The sequence below is a fragment of the Heliangelus exortis genome, chromosome 1, assembly GCF_036169615.1.
Source record: "Heliangelus exortis chromosome 1, bHelExo1.hap1, whole genome shotgun sequence".
NCBI classification, from domain to species: Eukaryota; Metazoa; Chordata; class Aves; order Apodiformes; family Trochilidae; genus Heliangelus; species Heliangelus exortis.
The window spans coordinates 13927314-13945813 of NC_092422.1; the positions used below are offsets into that span (position 1 = coordinate 13927314).

At 40.7% G+C, this 18500-nt stretch overlaps 1 protein-coding gene across 1 annotated transcript; it reads right to left on the bottom strand.

Moving 5' to 3' along the window:
* Window positions 1-193: 193 nt before the first annotated feature.
* TMEM123 (transmembrane protein 123) lies at window positions 194-18459 on the bottom strand. The gene is made up of 6 exons (XM_071734537.1): window positions 18288-18459; window positions 13020-13088; window positions 10568-10633; window positions 5838-6029; window positions 4260-4413; window positions 194-2091 (listed from the first exon to the last, which is right to left on the bottom strand). Exons 1-6 carry the CDS (start codon window positions 18355-18357, stop codon window positions 2067-2069), a joined length of 576 nt encoding a protein of 191 aa, XP_071590638.1. The 5' UTR covers window positions 18358-18459; the 3' UTR covers window positions 194-2066.
* Between the last annotated feature and the right edge of the window lie 41 nt (window positions 18460-18500).

Genomic DNA, 18500 nt, shown 5'->3' on the forward strand with positions numbered 1-18500 from the left:
TGATTTATTGTAGTAATGAGCTTACAAAATACATCACAAATGATTGAGCTGGGCAAAAAATGCGTTAGGTCTGTTGTTCTGGCATTAAAAGTATATATAGTGAACACTTTTTATTCCATGGCTATGACTGGAGAAAAGGTGGAGGGAATTACAAAACTGTCTAATAAAATAAAAATCCAATTAAAAATTGATATACCGGCTCCAACGATTTAATTTTATTTATTCATCTGTACAAGAGAGGTAAGACAATCCCAGTGAGTTGCACTTAATTGTTTTAATTTCTACAAAGTAAGGAACTGTAGTTCTATGGAAGAATTGTTACCAATGTCTTCAAGTCAAAATCAGAAGTTTTCTACCAAGCAATGTACTTAAGAAAAAACACAAAAGTTACTTAAAATCACTCTCCCCCTGTACCTCAATATCAGCAGAAGCCTTGCTACCTTCATTCTAGGTGTGGGGCTTGTCTTACCAAGTCTACTTAATCATCTTGGTTTGCTGGAGTTACCTCTGCCTTGGACACAATGGCTTTACTGCTCCATCTGAAAAAGGAAAACAACCATCCCTTTCTGGCCCCTTTACCATTGCATGTTGGAATATATAGCATTGACTCAACAGAAAAATCAACCTCTGCCAGGGTCTTATTTCCCCTGATGTGTTGTATCCCAGCCCCCTGAGAGACCTCTGTGCAGTTCCTCTTCTGACCTTCCTCAGCTGTCACCACCTCCCAGCTGTGCCCTGCATGAGGGACAAGCTCCAGCAGTCCCCACAACACCAGCACCACTGACAGGTCTGCAAGTGGAGCCCCAACAGAACTGAACTGATACTCAGTGACATAAGCAGATGCTGGCTTCTGTTTCTTGGTCCTTGCCCTTGTTTTCCTTACACCAGTGTAAATCAGGAGCCCAAAATCAGCAGGTTTACCTCTGTGTAAATGCAGAAGTGACATGGAAGCAGCATCAGCCATCTCGCCCAGGACCCCCAGTTTATTTGGGCCTTCAGCTGAAGGCCTTCTGAGAGATGCCCCATTGCCTTCAGTGAGCTTGTGCCCATTGTCCACATTTGCAGTAGTACTCAGTTCTGAAAATAGTTGTAAAAATGCAGATTACATTCTTCTAAAATGCTACATTGCAGATTTTCTGCTTTCTGTGGAAACTTCTGTGCAACTTCCAATGCTTATCAAATGCAGCTGAAGCATCACATACAGCTTCATAATAATAAAAAACAAGAGTAGAATGATTGCTCCATTCAACTTAAAAGCTAAGTTTTAAAAGCTGTTTTCCTGTTTTGTCACATTTGTGATGGCACAATTACTTTTTTCCAGTTTTATTTTATCTTCATTAGAACGTGCTAGAAAGAAGAAGCTACTGATCACACAGTCCATTGAGACTAAGGGTCCATAAGGACCCAGGGGGAGAAAAGGGTTGTGGTAGGTGTAGCTGCAGTCTGTCCATGCTTCCTGCAGCTTCTCTCATGGTACAGCCTGTTAAGGAAAGTCTCTGCAGGTCACTGGAGTTTAAAGTACTCATTCTCAGTTCTATACAGTTAACAAACCAAGTCCCTTCATAGCCTAACAAAAATTAACTAATTGAATTGTTCAAAACCCAAGATCTGTAAACTAAAGCTCACATCAAACTTCAAAATAAATACAATTTCATACAAAATATTAGTAAAAAAACCCACAACATTTTACTTGCAAAAATTTATGCTTGGTTACAAAGGTACCTTATTTAACCTACGGTATCCATTATGGAACATGTTGGATTTACACAATTTGAGAAATAACTGAACTTAGAATTGCAATGATGTTATCCACCATGCTCTATTCCAGAGATCTGTGTACTTTAAAATTACTGTCTCTACAAAGTGCCAAGTTCTTCTTCTTACTATGAAAGCCAATGCAAAAAAAAAAAAAAAAAAAAAAAAACGCCAGGATGTTTAAAGAGCTCCTAAACATTTTGCAGGATCACACCCAAGACAGGCTTAGAAGCTGTCATCATTTTTATGAAAGGAAAGTTGTAACAGCTGAGATAGGATGGGTTTCCAACACTGTCTTCCCTGAAGTCTCTTTAAATGATGGCATCATGTTCATCACTGTAATAGAAAAACAGCAATTAATGTCCCGCATTACAAGCAACAGTCAACATGAGAAGCAGGCACCCAGCTGCTGCTAAGAAGGTTATTTTGTGAACAAAGAGAGGTTTTCTAGCTGGGAAGGACCAAAGGTTCATTGATCTGGGAGTTACAGCCCTTTCTGAGCCAAGCCTGATGCTAACAGAACGATTTAATGCTGTCAGCACTCCTTGAGCTCTGCTAGCCTTATTAACATTTTGGTGTTCAGATTCCATTCAAGGAAATCTTTTTATATCACCTGTTGCTCAGGGATTTTTATCCAATCTAACCTGCAACAGTTAGCAACAGCTAACCAAAGCCAGTCTACAGGCTCTGTGACAGGTTTCCTTTGTTTCAAAGATACTGTTGATCTGAATTCTACGATATCCATTCAAAAACTACCGTGGGTAAACGTGCAGCAGGGACTCATTGGATTCCACAGCCAGCAAGCAGGAGTCAAGATGGAGAGAAAACACAAGGCCTAAACACTAGCATCCTGACATGTCTAACGACATCACCTCACTTAAAACAAGCCTCTCAACTGAGATGGCTGATACTGAACAGGAAAAAGAAACACAAGCTAGTTTTAAGAATTTCCAGTTCTTAAACTAAGTGTGGGACAAGGAGGAAAGTCTGAATGCCTGGAAGAAAACCGAGTAGATAGAGCTGGTTATAAATGGCAAATGAGAAGGTGCAATTTTCCTTCAACTATTGACTAGAAAAGGGATGAGATTATCCAATGAAGTCAAAATCAGAAATAAAAGCATACTCCAAAGGAGAGGAAAAAAGCACTTCCACAAAGAAGGACAATACCCAAGACAAGAGTTGACCTACTGTCTCCTGTCTCCTGATCTCACATCACTAAGGAGAGAAACCAGTTGCCCAGAACAAGTTGGTGGCAGAGAATCTGTTAGGAGCAGTGTTTTCCAAATTCTAGCCTAGAGGCTGTCTGAGGCCCACAGATAACTTCTAAAAGGTCTTGAAAAAAAAACTAAGAAAAGCAAGTTTACATTCTGTAGGACTGTATTTGCTGTACAGCACTGACAGGGAAAACCTCAGCAGCCTACAGCTCAAAGGTTGAAAGTCACTGGCGTAGACAGAGTGACTTGAGATGGGATCCAGCCTGTACCTTTCAATATTCACAGCACAGACTTCTTTATCCAAGAATTTTAGCTACCTTCACAGTAAGGGAATACAAACATATATGGGATGGCTGATTCATTTGACAGATTGACCCTACTTTAGGGTAATAAGAATGATATGAAATGATAAGTTCCGATGCAGATGCCTGTATTTGGTTACATGAATTCCACTTCTCATGTCATGTACTTATTAAAGTATTCAAAGTAGGTTCAGTGCATACAATCTTATGGACAGGTTTCTGGACTTAAGAACAAGATAACACAAAAGACTAAATATCAGAAATCAACCAGTTGTCTACCTATACTGCAAGGTGGGACAAAAGTTTTGAGTTAATATAGAGACAGTAAAATACTGTGCTTTAAAAAATGTGAGTAATGGCCATATTGCCTTTGGATATTTTCTGTGGCAATAAGTAAATAAATCAATTCAACAGTGGTGGCTTAGGAATGTGGAGTATTAAATGTCTACCTTTAAAACTGGCTGCTCAAACTAGACTTAAAAGTACATACAGGTTAGTACATACAGAGAGATGGTAAGGGTTCCAACAAGATGTCAGAACAGAAAACGGTTGTAACAGAAAGAAACAGAAAAGGAAGATGGAACAGAAAATAGAGCTATTAAAAATTTTACTGGCAAGGTGGAGGAAAACATCAGAGAGTAATTAGACAAATAGAGCCTTGCAGAAAATGTCATGAAGAACCATCAGTCTTGCAAAGTGCAGCAAATATTTCAAGGAAACGTTTCATGGAAATGATCCTTTAAAAAAACCCCAATAAATATTTTATGTAATGGATCAGAGGAAAAACCCCACTCAGAAGAAAGGTATAATAATAATAATGAGGAATAGCTGCAGGGGTGGAAGACAAAATATCACAGTAAAATCTTTTAATGATATTAATATAAACAAAAAAAATTCATGTATTTGAGGTAATTCTCCTTGTTTTGTTTGTCCTTGTTTCCTTCAAGAAAATAATAAATTGACAGGGGACAATCCCATGGGAACTTACATGGTTCTGTACTGAATGCCTCTTCTGGAGTGGTAGGTTTTGCAGCCAATGTAGAGAATAACCAGAGATCCAAGTGTCAGCACAATGCCACCCACAAAACTGCCCACATCAAATCTGGAGGTTTTGGTTTTGACAGCCTCAGATTTTGATGGGGCTGAAAAGAAAACAAAAGATTCTTTTTAAAGAGCTTGTAAAATTTTGAGGGACTCCTTTGTATTCTCCCCTCCCCATTGACATTCCATCTAAAGACACAACCAAGCAAATTTAATGTAGATCAGCTGGCCAGATACCAGTCAAGCATACTGAAACCTAGACCTATTTTTAGGTGCCAGATTCTGGTAATGCAGGAGGAGCTCATCCAACTGCTTGCTGTCTCTGAAAGGCTGATTTCCCCTTCTTCTCTCCACCTCCTTCTCTCCTCTGCCTTTTACCCCCCTGCATCCTCCTCTTTCCACACATGCAGTGCCAGTTCTGCTGTTTATCATACTCCATGAGCCAATTTAACTCACTAAGCTGGCCTGAAATTAACCCAGGCAGAAAAGGAAGTTACTTTCAGTCAGAGCATACTGGGTCAGCCTGCAGAGGGGTCCAACAACCACTGAGTCACTCAGTATAGTTATGTGGTGGGAGTAAAATCCTTCTGGTGGTGATGAGCTTCACCTTGTCTCATGGGCTTGTACCCTCACTCTCCACATGAGATCAGCTCTAGCCCAACACAAATATTGACATAGATAACATGGCCTTAGATAAGCCATAGCAGTTTACATGTGAAAACTGGTTTTATCTGCCACAGACTCCTACCAGAAGACCCAGTCTATGCCCATTTCTATTTGTACTTGCCACAGAGAGCATTTCATGGCCAGCTGAAAGTTCTCCTAAGACAGCTCTCCCCTACCCAGTAACACTTCAGTGACACGTGAGCAACCCTGATCTGGTCAGAAGTGTAAGCATGAAGTGGTGTGAACAAGCATCTAACTGCAAGCAAAAACTGAACTCTACATTTAGTGTTTTTCTATTAGTGGGTACTGTCAGGATTGTGACTTACAAAGTGTGACTCACCCATAGTCATATTCTATCCTACAGTAGGGATAAAATTCATTAATTGCTACAAATGTGACCAATAGAACTCAGTTTTCTATTAAGCCAGTAGACATATTTTGAGCCACAGGTCAGCTATGAAAAACAAGGTAGTAGAGATGAGTTCAAGTAAGCAGTAGAAGGGAGAACTGAACAAACACACCAGTTGTATTAAAAAAACCCCAGGCTTTCTCCTAACACTGCCAATCTCCTTGCTGGTGGTTGTTGGTTCAGACCATTTGTATTTTTTTCCCCTCTAAACACATATGATCTTTCAGGTTAAGTTGAGCCTTATTAAGTAGGTGTGGAGTGCTCAGAGCAACATTATTATAGCCAACTTAAAAAAAAAACAACCCACCTTACTCTCATTTTTCAGCATGCAAATACCTTCTGTCTTTGTTACACTACTCTAACAACTCTACAATTGGACAACACTTCAACAAACTGTACAACAGTTGTACAAATGCAAGCTTTTATGAGCTTCTTCAAGTGTGAACTCACCTGTTACAGAAGAGAAAGAAGTCTTGGAAGTTGTCACCACTGTAATATTTAATTGTGATGATGTGACTGATGAAGCTGTGGTGGAATTTGCTGTCTGGCTGGTTTTGGTGGGCTGAGTCATCAGGGTGACAGACACAGTGGTGTTGGCAGGCTGATTGGTACCAGTCAGATGAGTAGTACTGTTGGACACACCTGGGAAATTTTTATTTTTGATGTCACACAGAAAAATACAAAATATAACAAATTTTATACTTATTAAATAAGCAGAATTTATCATGCCCGAACATAATGACAGAGTAACAATGAAAATGCCACTGCATGGATATCCAGGCTTGCAAACAGACTCTTCCCTATGTATTTCCTTTGGAAAGGTCTAACTTCTGATTTCTGGAGCTTCAGGTCAGGAATGACTTTAAGGCAAGCCTATAAAGAAAATCTGGATAATAGCTGATAACATCTAGACGAGTCATTTTTTTTTTGGATAACATTCCACAGAATCTCACCTATTTTAAAACATGATAAAATTCTGGATCAAGAGTAGCTTCCCATTTGAAGTGCCCACTATTCAGATAACTAAGCTTTTCTTATAAGAACAGATTTCACATGAAAAGACTCTCTTGTCCCCCCAGTTTTAGTAGTCATTTAATTTTTAATTTATTTTTGAATGAAGCACTGGCCTTAACACGTCTTCACTTACATTAAACTTATAGATGTATGTTAAAATGAACGTTCAAAAGGTTTTTGCACACGTGGTAAGTAAATTGCTGGCTTGTTATTATTTATTTAGCAGTGCACTGTCTTGCCAAGGTTAAAACAAAGATTTGAATGCTGTTTCCAATATTTAATTTACACCTAACATCTTTTACTTTTACCTAACACTCCCCTTCCCTCCTCATAAAGCAACAATGAACTGTTCAGAATAAAAATACCAAGAAGCAAAATCCAAGAATTGGGACTGATGTTTTATAGCAAAATTCCTAGAACTCTAGTAGAAGGCAGCCAGATAGAATGACCCTAAGAACATTAATTATTTTTCAAAGAAGGAACAAACACTGAACATGAGCCTGTTACGCCACTAAAACTCCTCTAAGAAGAAAAATGAGGCCAATAGCTTTTATGTATGAAGACATTTTAGGGAGAAGAAGCTCTTATTGAAGCTGTCTACTTCTGTATTATTTCTATATACTCACACAAACTGGGTTACTTTAAACACTACAAAAGCTTTCCATTATGAACATTCAAAAGTCTAATTATTATAACCATATTTTCTTGAAATTGTCTAAAAACCAGAACAACTGAAGAATAGGTAGTTTCATTTCAGCTCCATAGTAAACTTGACATTAAATTTTTGCTATTTTTTGGTACAGCATCTAAAATGGTTCTATAGAATTTTCCTGTAAGTGTGGTTTAAAAATTGAGCAGCCACACACAGAATGATGTCTTTGCTAAGACTTATCACTGTTTCCTGTATAGATCTGAACATCAGAAACTTGAAAAACCCCAAACAATAGACAGTGTAAGCATTCAGAAAGCAACTGGCCTACACACTCCTCTGAGACATTTAGCATTAAAACTACTGAAGCAGCCCAATACAGTCCTCTCAGTAAATGTTACTTATTTTCCCATTACCTGATGTTATTATCATAAGTTGCCATAACCCTAGGAAAAACTTTGAAATGAGCATTCATTGAGATGGAAGAGTTGGAGTACTATACTCATGTGCTTACCTTGTTACAATTAGGAAATTCAGTTCCTTTATGAAGCATGTGTAAAACACATCAGATAAAATTCAGGGCACATTTTAATACTTACAGGTAAACTCCTGGTACAATGATCTATAAATATCAAATGGTTCCTCATTGTAGGAAATAAGCAAGGAAATGTTTATATGGAAACCATCTACAGTCACATGACATAAAACCACACCTAAGAACTGCATTCCTAATATAAAAAATACCAAAGGGAATGAAAGTCAAATTGGAATGAATTGGAACATAAGTGTTAACCAGTCAGTTTTCTGAGTTTTCCTTTTTTTCTTTTTTTTGAGCCATGATTCCTGAGAGTCAAGCTAGCTTGTGTTCCTGAACAATATAATGGTTAATGGTTCCCTGCATAACACTACTAAATGATGTTACACAAAGATGGTACTTGTATCAGGGGCATTAAATTACCCTACAGAACACCTGAGTCAGCTTATCCAAGCAGCTACCAGAATTTCACAAAATTTGCACATTATTTTTGCCTTCTCTCTTTCCTACTATAAATCCCTTTTTTCTTACTTTATCAAGATTACAGCACTTGGTGATGTAACATTTATATTAAGAGTAAAATCTGGTTAATCTCCTACAGACTTCTTTTCCATTATTAGCATCAGTCATTTCAAAACATCAGTGGGAGGCTACCTGAGGCAGCTGAAGAATTTAAGAAGCTGACATGACTTGGGTACCAATCTGTTTTTTTGCATGTTTGAAAAATCTTAACCCTACTATTTTAACAAGAGTTAAGATGAAGGAACATTTGCCAGCAACATCTGTCCTTTTTATTTCCCTAAATACTTTTCCCCCCAAAGACCAGCTGGGCTTAATTGAACATCATGCTAAAAAACCCAGATTGCCTGAGTTAATTTTTATTACTTAAAAAGAATGCAAATCAGCAATACAGTTCAGGATTATGATGCTTTATTTTTAAAAGAGCCAAGTGTTTTACTTTGTATGCTACCTGTTTTTAAACTTTAAATAGCTATGCTATATATGTACATAAATATGCTATGCTATATATGTGTATAAATATATAGCACATACACCTATATAGCATAAAAATAAGTGTTCTTAGCAGCATGCACTACTTAACAGCAGTGTGCTACCTCAACAAGAACAAACACAACTAAGTTCTGTGCCAACACACACACAAAAATTACTATTGAAAGCTCTTCCTAAAATAAATCATCTCTTTTGCATGGAAAATGATTGAATAAAACAGACTTTTGCTTCTGCAGTGAAAAACCTAACCCCAAGCCCCCAAAAACCCAAAAGCAGAGATTTTTAAGAAAAATTAAGTAGTCTTTATTCTGAAGAGATCGAAACAGACAATCAAAATGGATGCATTTTGTCTTAAAATGTATGAAGTTTCTAGCAAACAAACAAAAAAGAGTGAAGCATGTGAATCATGAGTGGTGTGAAGCAAGACATAGCTGTCTGTTAAGTTTGTACTGTGCCAAACAATAAGGGGCTCAGGCTTCCATTTACTATTTATTATTATGCAGACACAAGAAACTCACAGTCAGGGCTGGAGTGGAGGAAGTGCTGGAGCACAGAGTGAAACACCTGTGGTTAACAATGGCTTTACACACTGAGAAGGCCCTAAGGCAACATGAGGATTAAAGAAATCTCTCCACTTTCCAAGTCAGGCATGCTTAAACTAGTTCAGTGCAGGCAATGGAATGATGAACTGCACCACTTCCTTGCTATCAAAAGGTCCATGCAGAGATTTTTTTTTTTTTTTTTTCCTGTTGAAGTATTTTATTCTTAAATGATTAAGAATCAACCCTGTGGTGTGGTAGCTCAGAGGTTATCTGGAGACTACAGAGATACAGAGAGAGCTGTACTCGAAATGGAATGACATACTTGGGACCTTATGATCAGCATAAAACTCCAGAAGTACACAGAGTACCTCAGGGCAGGCACGATATTTCCGCCCTGCTTTCACGTGGCTCTTAGCACAAAGGGGAGTTCTGTGCAGTTCATGCACAGAAGTAGCTTTTCTTCTCCCAGATACAATCTTTTCTGTCTGTGCACCACACAGACAACAACTGCATGACATTAGTTCTTATCCAGTCTTTACTGATGTGGTGAAATATGCCTGTTCAAGTCCTTCCAAAAAATTATTTCTTTCCATTTCCTTTTTAAATAATCTCAGATTGATACAGCTGACAGTTGGAACACTGCAAATCCAAATGAAATGCTTGTTTGTGTTCCAGGTTAAATACTTTTCAAACTCTGCAAGTTGATATAATACATATATTTCTCCTTTCATCTTTGTAAAGGCATTACTTATTTTGGAGCATCATGACTGCAATGCTGCTGCCCTGGGAAATCAATCTTACCTACTGTTCTTTTTTGGGGTTATGAAGGAAAGATGGCACTGCTAGCAAAATTCAAAAGACAGTCTGGGACAGATTGTCCCAGATCTGCCACTTGTGTCTTGCTTGAACTTCACTGTTTTGTGCTATGAACACTGTAGAAATAATTTCTATGGTAAAAGGTGGCATTAGTACTACCAAAAAGGAAATGGAGTCTTACTCTTTAAATTCAAGCCCTAGAACTTCATTATACCCTGAATATACTTACTGTGAAATAACATTAAACAGATCACTGTTGGCACAACAACCTATTCACCTTCAGTCCATGAAAATGGAAGAAGTTTGCTAAGAAACAAAGAATGAACACTAAAAAAACATTCTTTCAATTATTCCTTATATTTTATTCTTATTCCTGTTTTTCAATGGCACTGTGAATGTCATTGCTTCTACTAATGAAGCATGCTACCTAAACTTGAAAAAGAGCATAGCTTCATTTCAGAGTTGTTTTACATGTTTCTCTGATCCCTAAAATGATAATGTCTCCCTCAAATACCCATCTTGATAGGTATCTCTTTAGAATTTGGAATGATCTGGGGTAGGTTTGGCTCTATTTTCTAGGTTCATAGTAATGGACAAATGAAGACATACATACCTACTGCAGAGGTTGCTGCAGATACTGTGGGTGATGAAACAGTAATATTGGATGAACTGTCATTGCCTTCAAGAAAAAAAGCAAGAAATGTTATTAACTTTCTTTTTCACATACTATAATTAAAGTACCCACAGCACAACAGTCTCGTCAAGGTATCTATGTTTGTGGGCTACAAGTGGGAATAGAGCAGAGCACCCCATCCCAAAGCAGTGAAGCAAGAACATAGCTACCCTGTATGCACAGCAGTGCCCAAACATTCTACACCCAAAGCAGGATCACCAAGGGCAGGTCACACAGAAACACAGATGAGCCTTGAAAGTCTCTAGAGAAGGAGACTCCACAACCTCTCTGGTCAGCCTGTTCCAGTGCTCCATCACCTTTACAGTAGAAGAGTTTCTCCTCATATTGAGGTAGAACCTCCTGTGTTCCAGTTTATGTCTGCTGCCCCTTGTCCTATCTATCACAGGGCACCACTGAAAAGAGACTGGCCTCTTCTTCTTTATACCCACCCTTCAGATATTTATAAATATTAATAAGATCACCTCTCAATCTTCTCTTCTACAGACCAAACAGCCCCAGGTCTCTCAGCCTTTCTTCAGTCATGCTCTGTTCCAGCCATACTGTCACTGACTTTCCTGACCTACAAACTGCTCTCATGCTAAGAACATACTGTATCCGTATCAAGTAGAGACAGACCAATACCCTGTGAAACATCCTTTTATGGGCTGCTCTACACAAAAAAGAATCCTAAGAATGTACCTGTTTCCAAATATTTAAAATATAAACTGTGTTACAGTCTTAATGGTTTTGTCCTTCCCTCTTTTTCTTTCACGTCTACTTTCCTAGTCCACTTTCCAGCCTCTTTCTTGCCCATGTTATTTCTAGCTTCTCAGGCACCCTCCCACTCTCACTTCTGTCCCCATTGCTGCATCCCTCTTCAGTGTTTCTTACAGGTTAACAGCCTCTTCCTCCTGGCACAGATCTACTGGGGTGTTTGGTAATTCCCTCTTCTGGAAACATCTCTCTCCATACCTCCCTCCCTTTCTTCTGTACTGCAGCCTACACCCATTCTGTGATTATTTTTTTCTCTGAAGTAACTGATCTTTTCCAGCATCCTCCCACAATGCTGGCACTGTGTATGCTTTGCTGCAGCTCTACTGCCTTTCAGCACGGCCGGGAAACAAAGTGTACAACCTCAGAAATGTCCACAGCAGTGACAGAGCTACCAGAATCAAGAAGCAGGAGTGTTTCCTGCTGTTCTTACCACTGGAAGTCTAGTCTAAAATTCTGTCACCTCTCTTTGCAATTGCACACTTTATGAGCAACCTCAGGTTTAAAAACAAATGCAGCATATTTAGACCTTCATACCACCTACCAAAAACAAAGAGAGGAGGAATTACAAAGGGAATGACTTTATTTTCTGGTATAATCATAGCCAACAAGTCCCACCATGGAGTCCTGTGCAGACAACCCTTACACTGGCATTCCTGGGATATTCAGTTGCAGATTTAATTGCCTTTGAGAAACACTCTATGCTTGTAAAATTACAAGCACATTCTTTGCTGGATACATTCAGTTTTTTACCAGGGTCAGCCCAGGATATTCCTGGGGCTAAACCTTTCTCACACTGGCCGGAACTGTAACCAGAACACAGTTCTGGGTTTCCCCACGTTCTGAGTGCTTACTTTTGCAATTCTGGAAGCACATCTAGATGTGGACTACATGCTCATACAGGTGAAAAGAAGCCACATACACTGCCTGGAATTTAGGTGTGAGTTAGTGATGCAATTACACAGGACAGAATGAGTCAATGAGCACAGTTCTGGCTATGCATCCTGCTTGTTGGCCAATAGCAAGTAAGAGAAGTTAAGTAGTACAGGGCAAAAATGACTCAAGAACTAAGCCTTTTCCAAAGCACATGCTTAAAGGTGTACAGTTTAAAGCAGTCAAAACGAGACTACATTATGAAGCATTATGAACACGTCCTTTCGCAATGAGTTCAAGCATGGTGGACCTAGAATCCATTTCGACACTAAAAATCAAATTAAAAGTGCCTTGCCTTTTTCTCAAGACCACTGAAGTCTAGCCTAGTGGGCTTCTTGTGCTGGTGGTTCTCTTTCTAACTGTAAATTGATGTCGACAGATACTTCTGGTTCTATACACATCATTGTCCCATGTTATTTCTCCTCTCTCTGTTGGTCTGGGGTATCTAAGGACATGGGTTTTGAGTTGTGTTCTACTGTTCATCAGTTCCTCTTAGATACCTTTAACTCTCCTTCAGTGAATGTGACACTCTGAGTACCTCCCTCCTGCCCTACCACTGTTCAGAATTTAAAAAAAAACAAAAAAAAAAAAATAAAGTGCAAAATATTACAGTTTAAGGCATACAATAATATATACTGCTTTTCTTGATGCTTCTAAGGAACAGCAACACAAATATCAAGAGTATTACCTTGCAACTTATGATCTGGAGTTGTAGTTAAGGGTGCAGTACTGCTGGAGTTGGTTATCTCTTGATTTCCTACATAAAACCAAGAACAATAAGATAGTTTTAGATGCTTTATTACTAAGAAGTGGGGGAAAAAAAAGTTAGTACACCATCTGGCACTTGCTTTGGGCATAAAAATGACTCAACTACCATGGGAAGTTGGGTATAATGATACAAAAGCATGGTACCACAACAGCCTGCTCTTAGCACATTAAAAACAACATTTGCACTACCCAATCACCAAATGAACCAGAACTCCATCCCATCCTCAGTTTTATCTTCCCCATCATCACCATCCCAGATTCTCTACTTCCTTAAGACAAAAGGAGACTGAAAGAAGAGGTAGAAGGATCACAACACTGGTAAAATATCACCCTGCCCTAAAGATTAATTGATGCCCTGCTATTCTCTCCTCAGTGGCCCACAAAAAAGTAGTAAAATTTAAAGATAAACCACACAGAATGAAAAGTCTGGCATTCACATGCACGCAAGAGGATCAGTTGTGGATTCTGCCTTTGCCAAGCAGAGTTTAGTTTTGATTATTCATAAAGATATTCTTCTGAAGGCAAGCACATGGGCTGCACTTCACAGAAACAGGGCACTTACTTAGCAGTTACAAAACTTTAGTGAACATTTCAGAATAGTGAAGTTTGCAAACACAAATGACAAACCACTTTTTGTATCTACCCCAATATCGAGGGTAGAACTGCAAGATATGTTAGACTGATAATTAGGGATCCTAGGGAAAACAAAAAAAAAGGGAGAATGGGAGAGAGGTAAACTTAAGTTTCCTCAGGAAGGACCTAATCCTGTAGAAAGGGGTCTACATCAAAACTAATCTTCCACTAAGCAATGATCTGACTGAGGAAGCAAAGCCAACAGAAAGCTGGCATTATTGCTTCCCCAACAGCACACAATCTTCTGCCTCAACCAGCAGCATGGGCTCCCTGTAGAACTGGTGAAAGAGAGGGCCAGGAACCAGAGGTGGATGGGAAGACAGGATTGTATCAGGTCTAGTTCAGATCAGATTGGACTGCATAGGTGCTAAGGACCTCATCTAGCTCAAAAGATACAAGTTGTTTTTTTTTTCCAAACAGCTCCCCCCAACATTGATAGGTTTCTTAATTTGGATCACAGGCAGTTGCTCCAGAGTACAAATACATTTTAACATGCAGTACTACATAAGCATTATGCCACATTGGAATGCATGGCAGTGATGACACTATTCCTGACCTGCTCTCTATCCCCAGACTGATATTTTGGATTTGAAGCCATTTGTATCACTGCAGGGACAGCAGAAGACTTCAGCCAGGGAAGCAGGAAGGAGGTCCTGGGTTAAGGCAAAGGGGAAAGCAGCATCCATATTGATGCAGCAATGGCTCTGAGAGCTGAAGACTCATTCCAGACCACAAACTGCACAGGGCAACTGGCCCAAAGCAAAACAATGAGGATTTCTGGCCTTCTCATGGGGGCAGAAAGGCAAGGGTTAGAAGTCAGCACTGACCCAGGTGCAGACAGGCAGGTGTGAGCACAGGAAGAAGGGCAGAGGAAACCAGCAGCCAGTCCCAGTGTGGAAGGCCCTGTGCCCAAGCAGAGGTAAAGGATCTCTGTTCATTTTTCATGATGAAGGAGAGCATAACCAGGGAAATACCCAACTTATAACAATGCACTGAAGCACCAAATACTGGAAAAGGACAAGGAAAGGGAATCAAAAACATTTTTGTCAGGCGACTCCTATGTATTCCTCTTTTTAAGGTCAGCGGCAGAGGCAGCTGAAACCCTAAGTGCCCGTGGCTGGTGGGGTGTATCTGGAGGCAAGCGTGGTTCCTGTGAAAGGCACAGCACAGATGGGCACCCAGAGGGCATCCAGGGCCTCTCATGGTTTTGTTGCTGCAGAGTGGAAGAAGTCATGGGTTGGAGACAATTTAGATAAGCAGCCATTGAAAAGGGCAGAATCAGGCCAGTTCATCCACTTTTATAGTTGGAATTCAGCTTTCAGAAGTGGCATTCAGACACAGAAGCTGAAGATCTGAGCTTATGTTAAACACAGAGGTGCAGGGTAAGTGACAGGGACAGCTTCAGTACCTATTGAATAGGGTAAGAGTTTAAATGGACCTGATTTTGCCAGATCCTGAAAAAAAAAATCAACACAGTAGATAACACCCATAAACCTTTAACATTAGGAATCTATAGTCTGCAGCTCAGGCATGTACCAAATTACTATTCTGTGTCTATGAAGCCTGGGACATCCAGTAATAAGGGGTGCTAATCACTGAGCTTCCCTGTATGCAACAAAGCTCACACCCACATTCACATTTAAGACAAGCATTCTTCCAAGGACTGAGAGGCTTTATATGTAACCAAACTTCATGCTGCATGAAGATGTTGGGAGAATAAACTCACACTTTCACACATTCATTTTGGGGACACCTCAACCTCAGACAAAGAATTACGGCTGAGCATCTTCTCTTTTCAAGTTTGATGCACAGCAGATAAGAGTTTTACGACCATGCCATTATATTTTTGTTGATCTAAAAACCAAGAAGTATAAACACAATGCAGTCCATTAGAAAGATTTCCTCCTCGCACAGTAACTTCTGAACAATTCAAATGAGTAAAGGTTGAGGTGCTGTGATGGTTAAAGCAGCAACATGAATATAACCATCCCTTAGTCTCCACCATCAGGATACTAACTCTTCTCTAGCTGAAATTGATGAAACTCAGATTCTGCAGATTAAAACTAAAATGGCCCCCTGACCTCAAATCTATTTTAACATGTGCCAGGCAACTTCCTCAGACTATAAATTCAAAATCTTGCTGTCTAGAAACCTTGTATTTCTTTTCCCTTTGATTTAACAAGGTCTTTTGATACCTATTTTTGAGCTATAAAGAAGGTTATTGCTTCATATGGGGACAGAGGTCAGGAAGGATTATCTCAGCAACTTTCTGGACAGGTCCTCATGCCATAACATTGTGAAATCTTACAAAGGAAAGCATAAACACCACTACATAGATGCCTATGGAAATAACATGGAGCCATGTAACCAATTCTAAGCCATGGTCAGATCTAGACTGAAATAATACCCTATCTGCCACCATCCACGAGATGGATGATCTCCGAGTATACGGAGATAAACTGAAATCAAAATGCCATACCTGTTTTCAGGTCTGGAGGCTACTACTGCTGCTCTTTTTTTTTTTTTTTTTTTTTTTTTTTTTTTTTTTTTTTTTTTTTTAAGTCCAAGTAGTTCTGTACACAGATAATCTCTTGGAAGATGTTGCTAGATACCTTTTCTGATCAGAGCAGGAAGGGGCTGGGGGCAGTTTCCTGCCAGGGCAGAGGAATTCCCCTTACTCACTCAGGTATCAGGAAGGCAGATGGATTTTACATAACAGTGGGAAGGATTTTTCCTAAATCATAATATTTTGGTGATGTTTCTTTCACTGGCTTGACCAACACATAGCAATAAGCTTTTCAGCACAGTAAAAAGAACAGCATTATACTGAAATTACCAGCCTGTCCAAAAGTCTTAACTGGAGTGAGGACAAACCTACCGTCACTTTTAATTTCTGCAAATCATAGTATTTAATGGGTTTCAAGCCTTCTGCTGTAGTATTCATTAGTGAAGCACTAACTTTTGCTGAAACCAACACAAATCTCAGCAGTAGTTTCTGGAAGTTTCTGAGCAACCGGGCAGAAAAAAAGGGGTATGTCAATAATGTTAGACTGAGCCTTAAAAGGGCACAACTTCTCTCAACATATTATAAAGAGTCTAGAAAAAGAATTCACATATAGGGGAAGGACTACATTTGATTGTCAAAAGTTAGATGAGATCATCCCTGCCCCAGGAGACAGCACTGACTATACACTGAATTAAACCAGCATATGCACTCAGGAAGCAGCATGATAAAAGACAGATCACGCCAGTCTTATATCAAATGAAATGGCAGTCTATCAGTGTAAAATGGAGGCCATAATACCTCAGCAAAGCAGTAAACCAGTAAACTTGGAAAAAAGCTTGCTCTTTGTGGAAAGAGAATGATAAAGCTGCTAATGTTCTTTTCTTTATTTTATTTTTTGTATATGTTTATATTATATCTTTACCAAATTAAACACCAGGATATTAACACTGTTGGACTGACTGCTCCTCCTCAACATTATTCACAGCAGGTTGATTTTTGTACCTGTCTTTCAGCTTCTTTACTTTGAAAAACTATGGGACGCTGTATGGGGCATTTCAGTCTTATGAAAAGAAAGCTCAAACTTTTGTGCATCTCATTTTATCTAAGTGTATGTCGACGATATCCCCTGAGTTTGGTCTTACAGCACCTCAGTTAAAGCACAAGGAAAGTGAAGTCTGTGTATTTACTAGAATGGGTCCTTAAAAAGAGGCATCTCTGCAAGTGTGTGACAGAAAGACGACAGAACACACCATCTGTCCCAACAGCAAAGCCATCATGACTCCAAAGCTATTAAAAGCCACTTGCCCCAGGTACAGCAAGCCTCAGAGAACAGCAAGGGCCAAGAAAACATTTCCTTCCAGTCCAGTCCTATCTGGGGCAGCGTGGCTTTCCCCACTCCTCTGGGTACCCACAACGGGAAGGTCCTTGCTCCATGCCCCGGGCGAGCTGCAGGGTCTGCAGAGCATCTCCCGCTGTGCCCCCGCATCCTCCCGCACCGCCGGCAGATGGAGGAGAGGAGCCACGGGGCGTGCTTGGGCATCCCCACACACACACCCCAAAACCCAACACCTCCCTGTTTGCCTGGTTGTTTTTTCCTTTTCCGTTTTTGTTTTTTGGTTTTGTTCTTTTTCTGGGCGGGGGGGGGGAAGGGGATGTTAAATATTGGTTTTACTTCAAAAACATCCTGACTATCAAGCCTCTCCCCTCGTCTTTTCTGCCACTGGCCCGGTTCTACAGAAACTGGCCAAGCGCACGGTTCAACCTCAGCTCTTGTTCGAGAAGGTGGAGAGAAAAATAAAACAGAAAACGACCGGAGTCGCTCGCAGCCGGACACCCGCACGAAGGGGCACTGCTCCCCGGTCCCGCTCCCGGACCCCAGCCACACGGGAAGGCCCGGGCCCGCCCGGCAGAGGCTGTGGCGGCAGCGGGGCTGACACGGGGCTTGGGGGCAGCTCCCACCGCGGCTGCCGCATCCGTGCCGGGCCAGGAGCCGCCTCGCCGCCCGCTCCGCCGGACCCTCGCCCATCCCCCCCCGCCGCCGTTACTCACGGGAGCCGCGGGCGAGCAACAGCAGCGCTGCCGCCTGCAGCGCGCAGGAAGCGGCGGTGAGCAGCCGCATGGCTGCTGAGAGAACCGCGGGTCGCCGGCCCCAGATCCACCAGAGCACGCCAGCCGCTGCCTTGCCCCGGCCGGCGCGGCGGGGCGGGGCGGGGCGGAGAGGAGAGGAGAGCCGGGCCGGGCCAGGGGGGCGCGTCCTACGTG

Bases quoted from the DNA above. Each gene is read 5' to 3' on its own strand.
- TMEM123 (XM_071734537.1), bottom strand. From the start codon at position 18,357: ATGCGGCTGCTCACCGCCGCTTCCTGCGCGCTGCAGGCGGCAGCGCTG. The intron at 13,089-18,287 runs GTGAGTAACGGC...GGTTTTATGTAG, and splicing joins GTTGCTCGCCCGCGGCTCCC to GAAATCAAGAGATAACCAAC. The intron at 4,414-5,837 runs GTGAGTTCACAC...TTTTCTTTTCAG, and splicing joins TTCTTTCTCTTCTGTAACAG to CCCCATCAAAATCTGAGGCT.